General features: G+C 39.5%; 1 protein-coding gene across 1 annotated transcript in view; it reads left to right on the forward strand.

Annotated features, from left to right (window-relative positions):
* Nucleotides 1–16,815, forward strand: part of EGFLAM (EGF like, fibronectin type III and laminin G domains) — a 280,687-nt gene that overhangs the window by 260,110 nt on the left and 3,762 nt on the right. The window contains exons 18-19 of the mRNA XM_053699674.1: nucleotides 8,771–8,854; nucleotides 11,357–11,460. Coding sequence (XP_053555649.1) covers nucleotides 8,771–8,854; nucleotides 11,357–11,460 — 188 coding nt within the window. The remainder of the gene's footprint in view (nucleotides 1–8,770; nucleotides 8,855–11,356; nucleotides 11,461–16,815) is intronic.

Consider the following 16,815-nt stretch of genomic DNA (forward strand, 5'->3'; position numbering starts at 1 on the left):
GTTCTTAAAGTTCTTCAAGGAGTTCCGTTTGAACCCCTTCATTCCATTGATATTAAACTTTTATCTTGGAAAGTTCTGTTTTTGATGGCTATTTCCTCGGCTCGGAGAGTCTCTGAGCTATCTGCCTTACAATGTGATTCTCCTTATCTGATTTTTCATGCAGATAAGGTAGTTCTGCGTACCAAACCTGGGTTTTTACCTAAGGTGGTTTCTAACAAGAATATCAATCAAGAGATTGTTGTTCCATCATTGTGTCCTAATCCTTCTTCAAAGAAGGAACGTCTTTTACATAATCTGGACGTCGTCCGTGCCTTGAAGTTTTACTTACAAGCTACTAAGGATTTTCGTCAAACATCTTCCCTGTTTGTCGTTTACTCTGGACAGAGGAGAGGTCAAAAAGCTTCGGCAACCTCTCTGTCCTTTTGGCTTCGGAGCGTAATACGCCTAGCCTATGAGACTGCTGGACAGCAGCTCCCTGAAAGGATTACAGCTCATTCTACTATAGCTGTGGCTTCCACATGGGCCTTCAAAAATGAGGCCTCTGTTGAACAGATTTGCAAGGCTGCGACTTGGTCTTCGCTTCACACTTTTTCAAAATTTTACAAATTTGATACTTTTGCTTCTTTGGAGGCTGTTTTTGGGAGAAAGGTTCTTCGGGCAGTGGTTCCTTCCGCTTAATCCTGCCTTGTCCCTCCCATCATCCGTGTACTTTAGCTTTGGTATTGGTATCCCACAAGTAATGGATGATCCGTGGACTGGATACACTTAACAAGAGAAAACATAATTTATGCTTACCTGATAAATTTATTTCTCTTGTAGTGTATCCAGTCCACGGCCCGCCCTGTCCTTTTAAGGCAGGTCTAAATTTAATTAAACTACAGTCTCCACTGCACCCTATGGTTTCTCCTTTCTCTGTTTGTTTTCGGTCGAATGACTGGATATGACACTTAGGGGAGGAGCTATATTGCAGCTCTGCTGTGGGTGATCCTCTTGCAACTTCCTGTTGGGAAGGAGAATATCCCACAAGTAATGGATGATCCGTGGACTGGATACACTACAAGAGAAATAAATTTATCAGGTAAGCATAAATTATGTTTTTCTTCATCCAGTGTGGGTTGTAATATCCACAGATGTCAGTCTGTGAGGTTGGGAGTGCAGTCTGCGGGTCTCGGAGAGCGCAAGGAGTTTGCTCTCAAGAGGGGAGGTTACCAATAAATGTTCTGGAACTCTGTGCAGTCTCAGGGTTCTTTATTTTTTCCTCATCTACTTTGCTTTATGTATGACTGAGGATCATATGGGAAGTGGGGGGGATTTATAGCTCTGGTGTGTTGGGATGTCTTGACTCTGCCTAGTGGTCAGGAGGGGATTATTCCCACACGTGATGGCTCATGGATTGTCACCATCATGAAAGAAATTAATTTATCAGGTAAGCATAAATTTACTTTTTTTTGTTTTTGGAGTGGGGATTATGGGTAGGGGAGTGACACTTAAAGGGACAGTCTAGTATAAATTAAACTTTCATTATTTAGATAGGACTTTTAATTTTAATGAACTTTCCAATTTACTTTTATCATCAAATTTGCTTTTTTCTCTTGGTATTCTTAGTTTAAAATAAACATAGGTAGGCTCATATGCTAATTTCTAAGCCTTTGAGGGCTGCCTCTTATCACATGCTTTTTAAATCTCTTTTGAATAAAAAGAGAAAGTACACGTGGGCCATATAGATAGCACTGTGTTCAGGCACAGGGGGTTATTTAAGATTTAGCACAAAACAATGTTAAATTTAAGACAATAGATAATAAACAGTCACAGTCATGTGATCAGGGGGCTGGAAGAAGGTTCCTAGATACAAAGTAATCACAGAGATAAAAAGTATATTACTATAACTAACTGTGTTGGTTATGCAAAACTGGGAATGGGTAATAAAGGGATTATCTATCTTTTTTTAAACAATAACAATTTTATGGTAGACTGTCCCTTTAACAGCTTTGCTGTGGTGCTCTTTGTCTCCTCCTGCTGGCCAAGAGTGATATTTCCACTAGTAATTGAATGACGTCGTGTACTCTCCATATCCGGAAAGAAATTTATCAGGTAAGCATAAATTTTGTTTTTTGGAGTAAGTCCTAAATCATTTTTCAAAGTGCAAATGTAATTGAACTAGGGAAAGCTTTCTTGACATACATAAACTGTCCTATGCAGTGCTTGTAATCGGTTTGTCATTTCACATACCTTATGTTTAAAATATTATTTAAATGTAAAAATAAAGCATACACATCTGTCATAAATATGCAAAATATTTACTTTTCTCCAACATTGGTGTGTCCGGTCCACGGCGTCATCCTTACTTGTGGGATATTCTCTTCCCCAACAGGAAATGGCAAAGAGTCCCAGCAAAGCTGGTCACATGATCCCTCCTAGGCTCCACCCACCCCAGTCATTCTCTTTGCCGTTGCACAGGCAACATCTCCACGGAGATGGTTAAGAGTTTTTTGTAGTTTTATTCTTCTATCAAGTGTTTGTTATTTTAAAATAGTGCTGGTATGTACTATTTACTCTGAAACAGAAAAGGATGAAGATTTCTGTTTGTAAGAGGAAGATGATTTTTAGCAGACAGTAACTAAAATCGATTGCTGTTTCCACACAGGACTGTTGAGATGAAGTAACTTCAGTTGGGGGAAACAGTTAGCAGTCTTTTCTGCTTAAGGTATGACTAGCCATATTTCTAACAAGACCATGTAATGCTGGAAGGCTGTAATTTCCCCTCATGGGGACCGGTAAGCCATTTTCTTAGTCAAACATAAAAGAATAAAGGGCTTAAAAAAGGGCTAAAAAACTGGTAGACATTTTTCTGGGCTAAAACAATTGCTTTACTAGGCATATTATGCAGATTCTAACTAATTATTGGTATTATAATCTTGGGGAATGTTTAGAAAAACGGCAGGCACTGTGTTGGACACCTTTTTCAGATGGGGGCCTTTCTAGTTATAGACAGAGCCTCATTCTGGGACTGTATAGGGGTTAAATGTAAAAACGGCTCCGGTTCCGTTAATTTAAGGGTTAAAGCTCTGAAATTTGGTGTGCAATACTTTTAATGCTTTAAGACACTGTGGTGAAATTTTGGTGAATTTTGAACAATTCCTTCATACTTTTTCACATATTCAGTAATAAAGTGTTTTCAGTTTGAAATTTAAAGTGACAGTAACGGTTTTATTTTAAAACGTTTTTTGTGCTTTGTTGACAAGTTTAAGCCTGTTTAACATGTCTGTACCATCAGATAAGCTATGTTCTATATGTATGAAAGCCAATGTGTCTCCCCATTTAAATTTATGTAATAATTGTGCCATAGTGTCCAAACAAAGTAAGGACAGTAATGCAACAGATAATTATATTGCCCAAGATGATTTCTCAAATGAGGGGAGTAAACATGATACTACATCATCCCCTACTGTGTCTACACCAGTTATGCCCACACAGGAGGCCCCTAGTACATCTAGTGCGCCAATACTTATTACCATGCAACAATTAACGGCTGTAATGGATAACTCCATAGCAAATCTTTTATCCAAAATGCCTACTTATCAGAGAAAGCGCGATTGCTCTGTTTTAAACACTGAAGAGCAAGAGGACGCTGATGATAACTGTTCTGACATACCCTCACACCAATCTCAAGGGGCCATGAGGGAGGTTTTGTCTGATGGAGAAATTTCAGATTCAGGAAAAATTTCTCATCAAGCTGAACCTGATGTTGTGACATTTAAATTTAAATTAGAACATCTCCGCGCACTGCTTAAGGAGGTGTTATCTACTCTGGATGATTGTGACAATTTGGTCATTCCAGAGAAATTATGTAAGATGGACAAGTTCCTAGAGGTTCCGGTGCCCCCTGACGCTTTTCCTATACCCAAGCGGGTGGCGGACATAGTAAATAAAGAGTGGGAAAGGCCCGGCATACCTTTTGTCCCCCCCCCCTATATTTAAGAAATTATTTCCTATAGTCGACCCCAGAAAGGACTTATGGCAGACAGTCCCCAAGGTCGAGGGGGCGGTTTCTACTCTAAACAAACGCACTACTATTCCTATCGAAGATAGTTGTGCTTTCAAAGATCCTATGGATAAGAAATTAGAGGGTTTGCTTAAAAAGATTTTTGTACAGCAAGGTTACCTTCTACAACCAATTTCATGCATTGTTCCTGTCACTACGGCAGCGTGTTTCTGGTTCGAGGAACTAGAAAAATCGCTCAGTAAAGAATCTTCGTATGAGGAGGTTATGGACAGAGTTCAAGCACTTAAATTGGCTAACTCTTTTGTTTTAGATGCCGCTTTGCAATTAGCTAGATTAGCGGCGAAAAATTCAGGGTTTGCTGTTGTGGCGCACAGAGTGCTTTGGCTAAAGTCTTGGTCAGCGGATGTGTCTTCCAAGACAAAATTGCTTAACATTCCTTTCAAAGGTAAAACATTATTTGGACCTGATTTGAAAGAGATTATTTCAGACATCACTGGGGGAAAGGGCCACGCCCTCCCACAGGATAGGTCTTTTAAGGCTAATAATAAGCCTAATTTTCGTCCCTTTCGCAGAAATGGACCAGTCTCTAATTCTGTATCCTCTAAGCAAGAGGGTAATACTTCACAACCCAAACCAGCCTGGAAACCAATGCAAGGCTGGAACAAGGGTAAGCAGGCCAAGAAGCCTACCACTGCTACCAAAACAGCATGAAGGGATAGCCCCCGATCCGGGACCGGATCTAGTGGGGGGCAGACTTTCTCTCTTTGCTCAGGCTTGGGCAAGAGATGTTCAGGATCCTTGGGCGCTAGAAATAGTTTCTCAAGGTTATCTCCTGGAATTCAAGGAACTACCCCCAAGGGGAAGGTTCCACAGGTCTCAATTATCTTCAAACCAAATAAAGAGACAGGCATTCTTACATTGTGTAGAAGACCTGTTAAAGATGGGAGTGATACATCCAGTTCCAATAAGAGAACAAGGAATGGGATTTTATTCCAATCTGTTCATAGTTCCCAAAAAAGAGGGAACATTCAGACCAATTTTGGATCTAAAGATCCTAAACAAATTTCTCAGGGTACCATCGTTCAAAATGGAAACTATTCGAACGATCCTACCTACTATCCAGGAAAATCAATTTATGACTACCGTGGATTTAAAGGATGCGTACCTACATATTCCTATCCACAAGGAACATCACCAGTTCCTAAGGTTCGCTTTTCTGGACAAGCATTACCAGTTTATGGCACTTCCATTTGGATTAGCCACTGCTCCAAGGATTTTCACAAAGGTACTAGGGTCCCTTCTAGCGGTTCTAAGACCAAGGGGCATTGCAGTAGTACCTTACTTGGACGACATCCTGATTCAAGCGTCGTCCCTGTCAAAAGCAAAGGCTCATACGGACATCGTCCTAGCCTTTCTCAGATCTCACGGATGGAAGGTGAACAAAGAAAAAAGTTCTCTGTCCCCGTCAACAAGAGTTCCCTTCTTGGGAACAATAATAGATTCCTTAGAAATGAGGATTTTTCTGACAGAGGTCAGAAAATCAAAACTTCTAAGCTCTTGTCAAGTACTTCATTCTGTTCCTCGTCCTTCCATAGCGCAGTGCATGGAAGTAATAGGATTGATGGTTGCAACAATGGACATAGTTCCTTTTGCACGAATTCATCTAAGACCATTACAACTGTGCATGCTCAGACAGTGGAATGGGGATTATACAGACTTGTCTCCGACGATTCAAGTAGATCAAAAGACCAGAGATTCACTCCGTTGGTGGCTGACCCTGGACAATCTGTCACAGGGAATGAGCTTCCGCAGACCAGAGTGGGTCATTGTCACGACCGACGCCAGCCTAGTGGGCTGGGGCGCGGTCTGGGAATCCTTGAAAGCTCAGGGTCTATGGTCTCGGGAAGAGTCTCTTCTCCCGATAAACATTCTGGAACTGAGAGCGATATTCAATGCTCTCAGACCTTGGCCTCAACTAGCAAAGGCCAAATTCATAAGGTTTCAGTCAGACAGCATGACGACCGTTGCATATATCAATCATCAGGGGGGAACAAGGACTTCCCTGGCGATGAAATAAGTGACCAAGATAATTCAATGGGCGGAGGATCACTCCTGCCACTTGTCTGCGATCCACATCCCAGGAGTGGAAAATTGGGAAGCGGATTTTCTGAGTCGTCAGACATTCCATCCGGGGGAGTGGGAACTCCATCCGGAAATCTTTGCCCAAATAACTCAATTATGGGGCATTCCAGACATGGATCTGATGGCGTCTCGTCAGAACTTCAAGGTTCCTTGCTACGGGTCCAGATCCAGGGATCCCAAGGCGACCCTAGTAGATGCACTAGTAGCACCTTGGACCTTCAACCTAGCTTATGTATTCCCACCTTTTCCTCTCATCCCCAGGCTGGTAGCCAGGATCAATCAGGAGAGGGCCTCGGTGATCTTGATAGCTCCTGCGTGGCCACGCAGGACTTGGTATGCAGACCTGGTGAATATGTCATCGGCTCCACCATGGAAGCTACCTTTGAGACAGGACCTTCTTGTTCAGGGTTCATTCGAACATCCGAATCTGGTTTCCCTCCAACTGACGGCTTGGAGATTGAACGCTTGATTTTATCAAAGCGTGGGTTTTCAGATTCTGTAATAGATACTCTGATTCAGGCTAGAAAGCCTGTAACTAGAAAAATTTACCATAAAATATGGAAAAAATATATCTGTTGGTGTGAATCTAAAGGATTCCCATGGAACAAGATAAAAATTCCTAAGATTCTATCCTTTCTACAAGAAGGTTTGGAGAAAGGATTATCTGCAAGTTCTCTGAAGGGACAGATCTCTGCTTTATCTGTTTTACTTCACAAAAGACTGGTAGCTGTGCCAGATGTCAGGCTCTGGTTAGGATCAAGCCTGTTTACAGACCTTTGACTCCTCCCTGGAGTCTAAATCTAGTTCTTTCAGTTCTTCAAGGGGTTCCGTTTGAACCTTTACATTCCATAGGTATTAAGTTGTTATCTTGGAAAGTTTTGTTTTTGGTTGCAATTTCTTCTGCTAGAAGAGTTTCAGAGTTATCTGCTCTGCAGTGTTCTCCGCCCTATCTGGTGTTCCATGCAGATAAGGTGGTTTTGCGTACTAAGCCTGGTTTTCTTCCGAAAGTTGTTTCCAACAAAAATATTAACCAGGAGATAGTTGTACCTTCTTTGTGTCCGAATCCAGTTTCAAAGAAGGAACGTTTGTTACACAATTTGGACGTAGTCCGTGCTCTAAAATTCTATTTAGAGGCTACTAAAGATTTCAGACAAACATCTTCCTTGTTTGTTGTTTATTCTGGCAAAAGGAGAGGTCAAAAAGCGACTTCTACCTCTCTTTCCTTTTGGCTTAAAAGCATTATCCGATTGGCTTATGAGACTGCCGGACGGCAGCCTCCTGAAAGAATCACAGCTCACTCCACTAGGGCTGTGGCTTCCACATGGGCCTTCAAGAACGAGGCTTCTGTTGACCAGATATGTAAGGCAGCGACTTGGTCTTCACTGCACACTTTTGCCAAATTTTACAAATTTGATACTTTTGCTTCTTCGGAGGCTATTTTTGGGAGAAAGGTTTTGCAAGCCGTGGTGCCTTCCATTTAGGTGACCTGATTTGCTCCCTCCCTTCATCCGTGTCCTAAAGCTTTGGTATTGGTTCCCACAAGTAAGGATGACGCCGTGTACCGGACACACCAATGTTGGAGAAAACAGAATTTATGCTTACCTGATAAATTACTTTCTCCAACGGTGTGTCCGGTCCACGGCCCGCCCTGGTTTTTTAATCAGGTCTGATGAATTATTTTCTCTAACTACAGTCACCACGGTATCATATGGTTTCTCCTATATATATTTCCTCCTGTCCGTCGGTCGAATGACTGGGGTGGGTGGAGCCTAGGAGGGATCATGTGACCAGCTTTGCTGGGACTCTTTGCCATTTCCTGTTGGGGAAGAGAATATCCCACTAGTAAGGATGACGCCGTGGACCGGACACACCGTTGGAGAAAGTAATTTATCAGGTAAGCATAAATTCTGTTTTTTACGTGCCCCTTGCTCTACCAAGGACAAGGTAAGGTTTAAATATGTGGATCTATAGTATTAAAGAGATCACAGTCAGTGTCAATGTGCTTGCATTAATTGGGTGTGCAGAAATGGTCCTAAACCTTAAGATTTTAGGTACTAACATAGTTTACCATAAAGTAACATATCGATGGCGAGAGTGGTACTGTTCAGAGAAAGGTGGGGGGGGGGGTCCACAATTTTGTAATATTTGTTTTTTAATCCCCCTATCCACACGTTTACCTCTAACTTTGTCCTGCATAGAGCCAAGGACATGTAAAAAAAACTAGAACGTCCTAGAACCCCCACTGAGGATAGGGATCGGGGAAAGGGCCATGTAGCTTCGTGAAATGAGCACACAATCTTAATAATCTTTCATTGTCCATATGAAGTAAATTTTACTTTTAATGATCCATCTATAAATAACTTATACAGGTATTACTTCTTACAAAGTCTTACAACCATCTGTATACCTGATCTCTAGTATCTTGCCTTGTATTGAGGCTTCCAAGCTGTGTAGAAGTGTCCCGGAGCTTTACATTTCTTTTTTTGTCACATGGACTATAATCTCCAATAGATATTACAATTTAATATTTGATTTAGGTAAAAGCTGGATATCTATTTTGTGTATTTTATTGCTTTTTCACCAAGGTAATGTTACATTTTTAATTTGAAATAATTTCTGTTCTAGCTATAACCTGGGAAGTGGGATGGTCTCTATAACTGTAAATGGCACTTTCAGTGATGGAAGATGGCATAGAGTAAAGGCTGTACGGTAAGTACACCTCGTGTTTATGACCACATGACAATCTGCTGAAGGCAAACAATTAGTTATGTTAATGAAATAGCTCATTAATTGTGAGCACCCAAGTAAATGTAGAAGCTTGACTTAAAGGGACATGCCACCCACATTTTTTCTTTTATGATTTAGAAAGAGAATGCAATTTTAAACATCTTTCTAATTTACTTATATTATCTAATTTGTTTTATTCTCTTGATATTCTTTGATGAAAAGCATATCTAGATATGCTCACTAGCTGCTAATTGGTTGCTGCACATAGAAGCCTCGTGTGATTGGCTCACCATGTGCATTGCTTTTTCTTCAACTAAGGATATTTAAAAAATGAAGCAAAATAAATAATGAAAGTAAATTGTAATGTTGTTTAAATTTCTATTCTCTATCTGAATCATGAAAGAAAGATTTTGGGTTTAGTGGCCCTTTAAGCTTATAATGTAGAACCTTCATTTATACGAAGGTCAGAAAAGTTGATCTTGTTTTTAGTTGTTATAAGTTGCAGCCGATACTGTTCTATGGGTTTCTGACAAAAAAATAGTCTTATTTTTGATATTTACAAAATAGTGAATGGTTCTAATTATCTTTCACAAAATGGATACTCATATTACATTGTTATAAACTGAATGTGGAAGAAAGATTTTTTTTTTTTTAAATATTTTTGGTGAAGCAATTGTAGAATTAGCTGCTACCTTAACTTGGTTTAGGCCACTGGTTTTCAAACCTGTCCTCAGACCTCCCTAAAACGCCACATTTTGAGGATATCTGGCGCATGGGTAAAATAATGAGCAGATTAGTAAACACATAGTTGTTTTACCTGTTCTCATCCAAGGTAATCCTGAAAACCTGGCCTGTTGGCGAGGCCTGAGGACAGGTTTGAAAACCAGTGGTTTAGGCTGTTGGGAAATAGAATGTGAATGTTTTTTTGTGAACAAATTCCAAATGACCCTTTGATGAAACCTTTTTGATTAAACTTTTCACCCAGAGCAATTTTTTACATACGTTAAATACGTTATTTAAAGTTAAAGGGACATGGAACTCAAAGTTGGTTAAATTAAACATGATTTACATTCAGTTTTTTTGTTTTTTTTTAATTCTCTCTATCAAATGTACCTCTTTCTCTTTCCTTTGTTGAAACCTAGCTCATTTGCACTAATCTTTGTAACCTTATGCATATATTGGGTTTTAAAGGGACATGAAACACAATTATTTTTCTTTCATGATTCATAATAGATTATGTGCTTTAAAACAACTTTCCAAATTTTCTTCTAGCAACTAATTTCTTCTCTTGGTAAACTTTTTTGAAAAGGATACCTCGGTTGACTCGGGAGCTGCTGATTGGTGGCTGCACATATATGCCTGTGAAAAAGCCCCTTTTCTAATATTGGGTCAGTGACTAGAATCAGTGTCAGGCTTTTCCTTATAATCCATTTACCTTATTTAAAGAATGATACTTAAACCAGTCTTATAAAAAGGATACATTTATTAAATGACAAATCTATACATGATTGGTGAGAGAAGCGTCTAACATGCAAGGCTCTATTCTTCTAGTCTATCTACACTATAGACTAATGTTGTGGGTGTGTGCATCCAAAGAAAGATGAAGTCTGTCTCTATTACCTTTGGTGTTATTTTGTCCTTCCTACCTGTCCTTTACACAGCAAATTAAAAGCAATATATCCCCACCTTGAAGATTGCCTTAACCAATCAAATGCTTAATTTATGTCCAGTTGATAAATCCCAGAAGTAGCCAGCTACCTGTAGGTGTCACCCTTGTCCAAGAAATGACATTTGACAGAACTCCAGGGCATAAGCTGTTAGCCTCCTTTGATGTTGGACAACACATTTGAAAGTGAACTTATTACAATGCCTCATGTTATTGGCTCACTTTATGCATTCATCTAGCTCCCAGTAGTGAATTTCTGCTTCTTCAACAAATGTGATACCAAGATATTGAAGCAAATTAAAAGGAAATTGGAAAGTAGTTTAAAATTGAGTTGTATGTCCCTTTCAGACAAGCTAACTCCCAATCCAATATACATATGATTTTTTATTTTATTTTTCAAGTTGTTCCAGCTACATAAATCCATTTAAAGTCTAATTTTCACTTCCATCCTCCTTTTAACGTTATGACATGCTATGGATCTGAGTGGCTTAAAATATTTGGTCATAGATATTAGGCCTGGGCATTTAGATCATTCATAATCCATTAAGCTCTTTTCTTCTGAAAGTGAAACACATTAAGATCTGGACTTTCACACATCTTAGTGTGTTTCACTTTCACAATAATAAATGCGGCTCCGAAAAGGAGCTGAATGCCGCAAGCAACCTCCTTCCGCATTTGGATCATCATGAATAATCTGAATGCCCAGGCCTAATAGAAATGCATTTCCCCTCACGTTTTACAAAACAAAGTTGTATATTATAGTCCCTTCAACTAAATGTTTTTACCTTAACTGAGAGTAATATATTTATATGTTTCAGCGATGGCCAATCTGGAAAGGTAACAGTAGATGATTATGGAGCAAGGACGGGAAAATCACCTGGTTTGATGCGCCAACTTAATATAAATGGAGACCTTTATGTTGGTATGTTCCTCAAACAAAAAAACTCACCACAACATGTAAAAGTGAGAATATTAGGAAAGCTAAAATAATTGTTGATTCATACATACTTTAAATTATCATTTATTTATTATCAAAGTTAAATTTTAACTTCAACATCATCTTTAAGGTTTTAAGGCAACTATCAATTTTGTATTAAGGATTATAGACCATTTCTTTCATGTAATTAGCAAGAGTCCATGAGCTAGTGACGTATGGGATATACATTCCTACCAGGAGGGGCAAAGTTTCCCAAACCTCAAAATGTCTACAAATACACCCCTCACCACACCCACAAATCAGTTTTTACAAACTTTGCCTCCTATGGAGGTGGTGAAGTAAGTTTGTGCTAGATTCTACGTTGATATGCGCTCCGCAGCAGGTTGGAGCCCGGTTTTCCTCTCAGCGTGCAGTGAATGTCAGAGGGATGTGAGGAGAGTATTGCCTATTTGAATTCAATGATCTCCTTCTACGGGGTCTATTTCATAGGTTCTCTGTTATCGGTCGTAGAGATTCATCTCTTACCTCCCTTTTCAGATCGACGATATACTCTTATATATATACCATTACCTCTGCTGATTTTCGTTTCAGTACTGGTTTGGCTTTCTACAACATGTAGATGAGTGTCCTGGGGTAAGTAAGTCTTATTTTCTGTGACACTCTAAGCTATGGTTGGGCACTTTTTTATAAAGTTCTAAATATATGTATTCAAACATTTATTTGCCTTGACTCAGGATGTTCAACATTCCTTATTTTCAGACAGTCAGTTTCATATTTGGGATAATGCATTTGAATCAATCATTTTTTTCTTACCTTAAAATTTGACTTTTCCCTGTGGGCTGTTAGGCTCGCGGGGGCTGAAAATGCTTCATTTTATTGCTTCATTCTTGGCGCTGACTTTTTTGGCGCAAATTTTTTTTTCTGTTTCCGGCGTCATACGTGTCGCCGGAAGTTGCGTCATTTTTGACGTTCTTTTGCGCCAAAAGTGTCGGCGTTCCGGATGTGGCGTCATTTTTGGCGCCAAAAGCATTTAGGCGCCAAATAATGTGGGCGTCTTATTTGGCGCTAAAAAAATATGGGCGTCATTTTTGTTTCCACATTATTTAAGTCTCATTATTTATTGCTTCTGGTTGCTAGAAGCTTGTTCACTGGCATTTTTTCCCATTCCTGAAACTGTCATTTAAGGAATTTGATTAATTTTGTTTTATATGTTGTTTTTTCTATTACATATTGCAAGATGTCCCACGTTGCAACTGAGTCAGAAGATACTTCTGGAAAATCGCTGCCTGGTGCTGGAGCTACCAAAGCTAAGTGTATCTGCTGTAAACTTTTGGTAGCTGTTCCTCCAGCTGTTGTTTGTATTGAATGTCATGACAAACTTGTTAATGCAGATAATATTTCCTTTAGTAAAGTTCCATTACCTGTTGCTGTTCCGTCAACATCTAATGCTCAGAGTGTTCCTGATAACATAAGAGATTTTGTTTCTAAATCCATTAAGAAGGCTATGTCTGTTATTCCTCCTTCTAGTAAACATAAAAAATCTTTTAAAACTTCTCATTGTTCAGATGAATTTTTAAATGAACATCATCATTCTGATTCTGATAGTGGTTCTTCTGGTTCAGAGGATTCTGTCTCAGAGGTTGATGCTGATAAATCTTCATATTTATTTAAAATGGAATTTATTCGTTCTTTACTTAAAGAAGTCCTAATTGCATTAGAAATTGAGGATTCTGGTCCTCTTGATACTAAATCTAAACGTTTAGATAAGGTTTTTAAATCTCCTGTAGTTATTCCAGAAGTTTTTCCTGTTCCTGGTGCTATTTCTGAAGTAATTTCCAGGGAATGGAATAATTTGGGTAATTCATTTACTCCTTCTAAACGTTTTAAGCAATTATATCCTGTGCCATCTGACAGATTAGAGTTTTGGGACAAAATCCCTAAGGTTGATGGGGCGGTCTCTACTCTTGCTAAGCGTACTACTATTCCTACGGCAGATGGTACTTCCTTTAAGGATCCTTTAGATAGGAAAATTGAATCCTTTCTAAGAAAAGCTTATTTGTGTTCAGGTAATCTTCTTAGACCTGCTATATCTTTAGCGGATGTTGCTGGAGCTTCAACTTTTTGGTTGGAAGCTTTAGCGCAACAAGTTACAGGTCATAATTCTCATAGCATTATTATTCTGCTTCAACATGCTAATAATTTTATTTGTGATGCCATCTTTGATATCATTAGAGTTGATGTCAGGTATATGTCTCTAGCTATTTTAGCTAGAAGAGCTTTATGGCTTAAAACTTGGAATGCTGATATGTCTTCTAAGTCTACTCTGCTTTCCCTTTCTTTCCAGGGTAATAAATTATTTGGTTCTCAGTTGGATTCTATTATCTCAACTGTTACTGGAGGGAACGGAACTTTTTTACCTCAGGATAAAAAGTCTAAAGGTAAATTCAGGTCTAATAATCGTTTTCGTTCCTTTCGTCACAACAAGGAACAAAAGCCTGATCCTTCATCCTCAGGAGCGGTATCAGTTTGGAAACCATCTCCAGTCTGGAATAAATCCAAGCCTTTTAGAAAATCAAAGCCAGCTCCTAAGTCCACATGAAGGTGCGGCCCTCATTCCAGCTCAGCTGGTAGGGGGCAGATTACGTTTTTTCAAAGAAATTTGGATCAATTCCGTTCACAATCTTTGGATTCAGAACATTGTTTCAGAAGGGTACAGAATTGGCTTCAAGATAAGGCCTCCTGCAAAGAGATTTTTTCTTTCCCGTGTCCCAGTAAATCCAGCGAAGGCTCAAGCATTTCTGAAATGTGTTTCAGATCTAGAGTTGGCTGGAGTAATTATGCAAGTTCCAGTTCTGGAACAGGGGCTGGGGTTTTATTCAAATCTCTTCATTGTACCAAAGAAGGAGAATTCCTTCAGACCAGTTCTGGATCTAAAAATATTGAATCGTTATGTAAGGATACCAACATTCAAAATGGTAACTGTAAGGACTATCCTGCCTTTTGTTCAGCAAGGGCATTATATGTCTACAATAGATTTTCAGGATGCATATCTGCATATTCCGATTCATCCAGATCACTATCAGTTTCTGAGATTCTCTTTCCTAGACAAGCATTACCAGTTTGTGGCTCTGCCGTTTGGCCTAGCAACAGCTCCAAGAATTTTTACAAAGGTTCTCGGTGCCCTTCTGTCTGTAATCAGAGAACAGGGTATTGTGGTATTTCCTTATTTGGAAGATATCTTGGTACTTGCTCAGTCTTCACATTTAGCAGAATCTCATACAAATCGACTTGTGTTGTTTCTTCAAGATCATGGTTGGAGGATCAATTTACTAAAAAGTTCATTGATTCCTCAGACAAGGGTAACCTTTTTGGGTTTCCAGATAGATTCAGTGTCCATGACTCTATCTTTAACAGACAAGAGACGTCTAAAATTGATATCAGCTTGTCGAAACCTTCAGTCACAATCATTCCCTTCGGTAGCCTTATGCATGGAAATTCTAGGTCTTATGACTGCTGCATCGGACGCGATCCCCTTTGCTCGTTTTCACATGCGACCTCTTCAGCTCTGTATGCTGAACCAATGGTGCAGGGATTACACGAAGATATCTCAATTAATATCTTTAAAACCGATTGTACGACACATTCTGATGTGGTGGACAGATCACCATCGTTTAGTTCAGGGGGCTTCTTTTGTTCTTCCGACCTGGACTGTAATTTCAACAGATGCAAGTCTTACAGGTTCGGGAGCTGTGTGGGGGTCTCTGACGGCACAAGGGGTTTGGGAATCTCAGGAGGTGAGATTACCGATCAATATTTTGGAACTCCGTGCAATTTTCAGAGCTCTTCAGTCTTGGCCTCTTCTAAAGAGAGAATCGTTCATTTGTTTTCAGACAAACAATGTCACATCTGTGGCATACATCAATCATCAAGGAGGGACTCACAGTCCTCTAGCTATGAAAGAAGTATCTCGAATTCTGGTTTGGGCGGAATCCAGCTCCTGTCTAGTTTCTGCGGTTCATATCCCAGGTATAGACAATTGGGAAGCGGATTATCTCAGTCGCCAAACGTTGCATCCGGGCGAATGGTCTCTTCACCCAGAGGTATTTCTTCAGATTGTTTAAATGTGGGGACTTCCAGAAATAGATCTGATGGCTTCTCATCTAAACAAGAAACTTCCCAGGTATCTGTCCAGATCCAGGGATCCTCAAGCGGGAGCAGTGGATGCATTGTCACTTCCTTGGAAGTATCATCCTGCCTATATCTTTCCGCCTCTAGTACTTCTTCCAAGAGTGATCTCCAAGATTCTGAAGGAATGCTCGTTTGTTCTGCTGGTAGCTCCAGCATGGCCTCACAGGTTTTGGTATGCGGATCTTGTCCGGGTGGCTTCTTGCCAACCGTGGACTCTTCCGTTAAGACCAGACCTTCTGTTGCAAGGTCCTTTTTTCCATCAGGATCTCAAATCCTTAAATTTAAAGGTATGGAGATTGAACGCTTGATTCTTAGTCAAAGAGGTTTCTCTGACTCTGTGATTAATACTATGTTACAGGCTCGTAAATCTGTATCTAGAGAGATATATTATAGAGTCTGGAAGACTTATATTTCTTGGTGTCTTTCTCATCATTTTTCCTGGCATTCTTTTAGAATTCCGAGAATTTTACAGTTTCTTCAGAATGGTTTAGATAAAGGTTTGTCTGCAAGTTCCTTGAAAGGACAAATCTCTGCTCTTTCTGTTCTTTTTCACAGAAAGATTGCTATTCTTCCTGATATTCATTGTTTTGTACAAGCTTTGGTTCGTATAAAACCTGTTATTAAGTCAATTTCTCCTCCTTGGCGTTTGAATTTGGTTCTGGGGGCTCTTCAAGCTCCTCCGTTTGAACCTATGCATTCATTGGACATTAAATTACTTTCTTGGAAAGTTTTGTTCCTTTTGGCCATCTCTTCTGCCAGAAGAGTTTCTGAATTATCTGCTCTTTCTTGTGAATCTCCTTTTCTGATTTTTCACCAGGATAAGGCGGTGTTGCGAACTTCTTTTGAATTTTTATCTAAGGTTGTGAATTCCAACAACATTAGTAGAGAAATTGTGGTTCCTTCATTATGTCCTAATCCTAAGAATTTTAAGGAGAAATCATTGCATTCTTTGGATGTAGTTAGAGCTTTGAAATATTATGTTGAAGCTACTAAGACTTTCCGAAAGACTTCTAGTCTATTTGTTATCTTTTCCGGTTCTAGGAAAGGTCAGAAGGCCTCTGCCATTTCTTTGGCATCTTGGTTGAAATCTTTAATTCATCATGCTTATGTCGAGTCGGGTAAAACTCTGCCTCAAAGGATTACAGCTCATTC

The sequence above is a fragment of the Bombina bombina genome, chromosome 2, assembly GCF_027579735.1.
Source record: "Bombina bombina isolate aBomBom1 chromosome 2, aBomBom1.pri, whole genome shotgun sequence".
Lineage (NCBI taxonomy): Eukaryota > Metazoa > Chordata > Amphibia > Anura > Bombinatoridae > Bombina > Bombina bombina.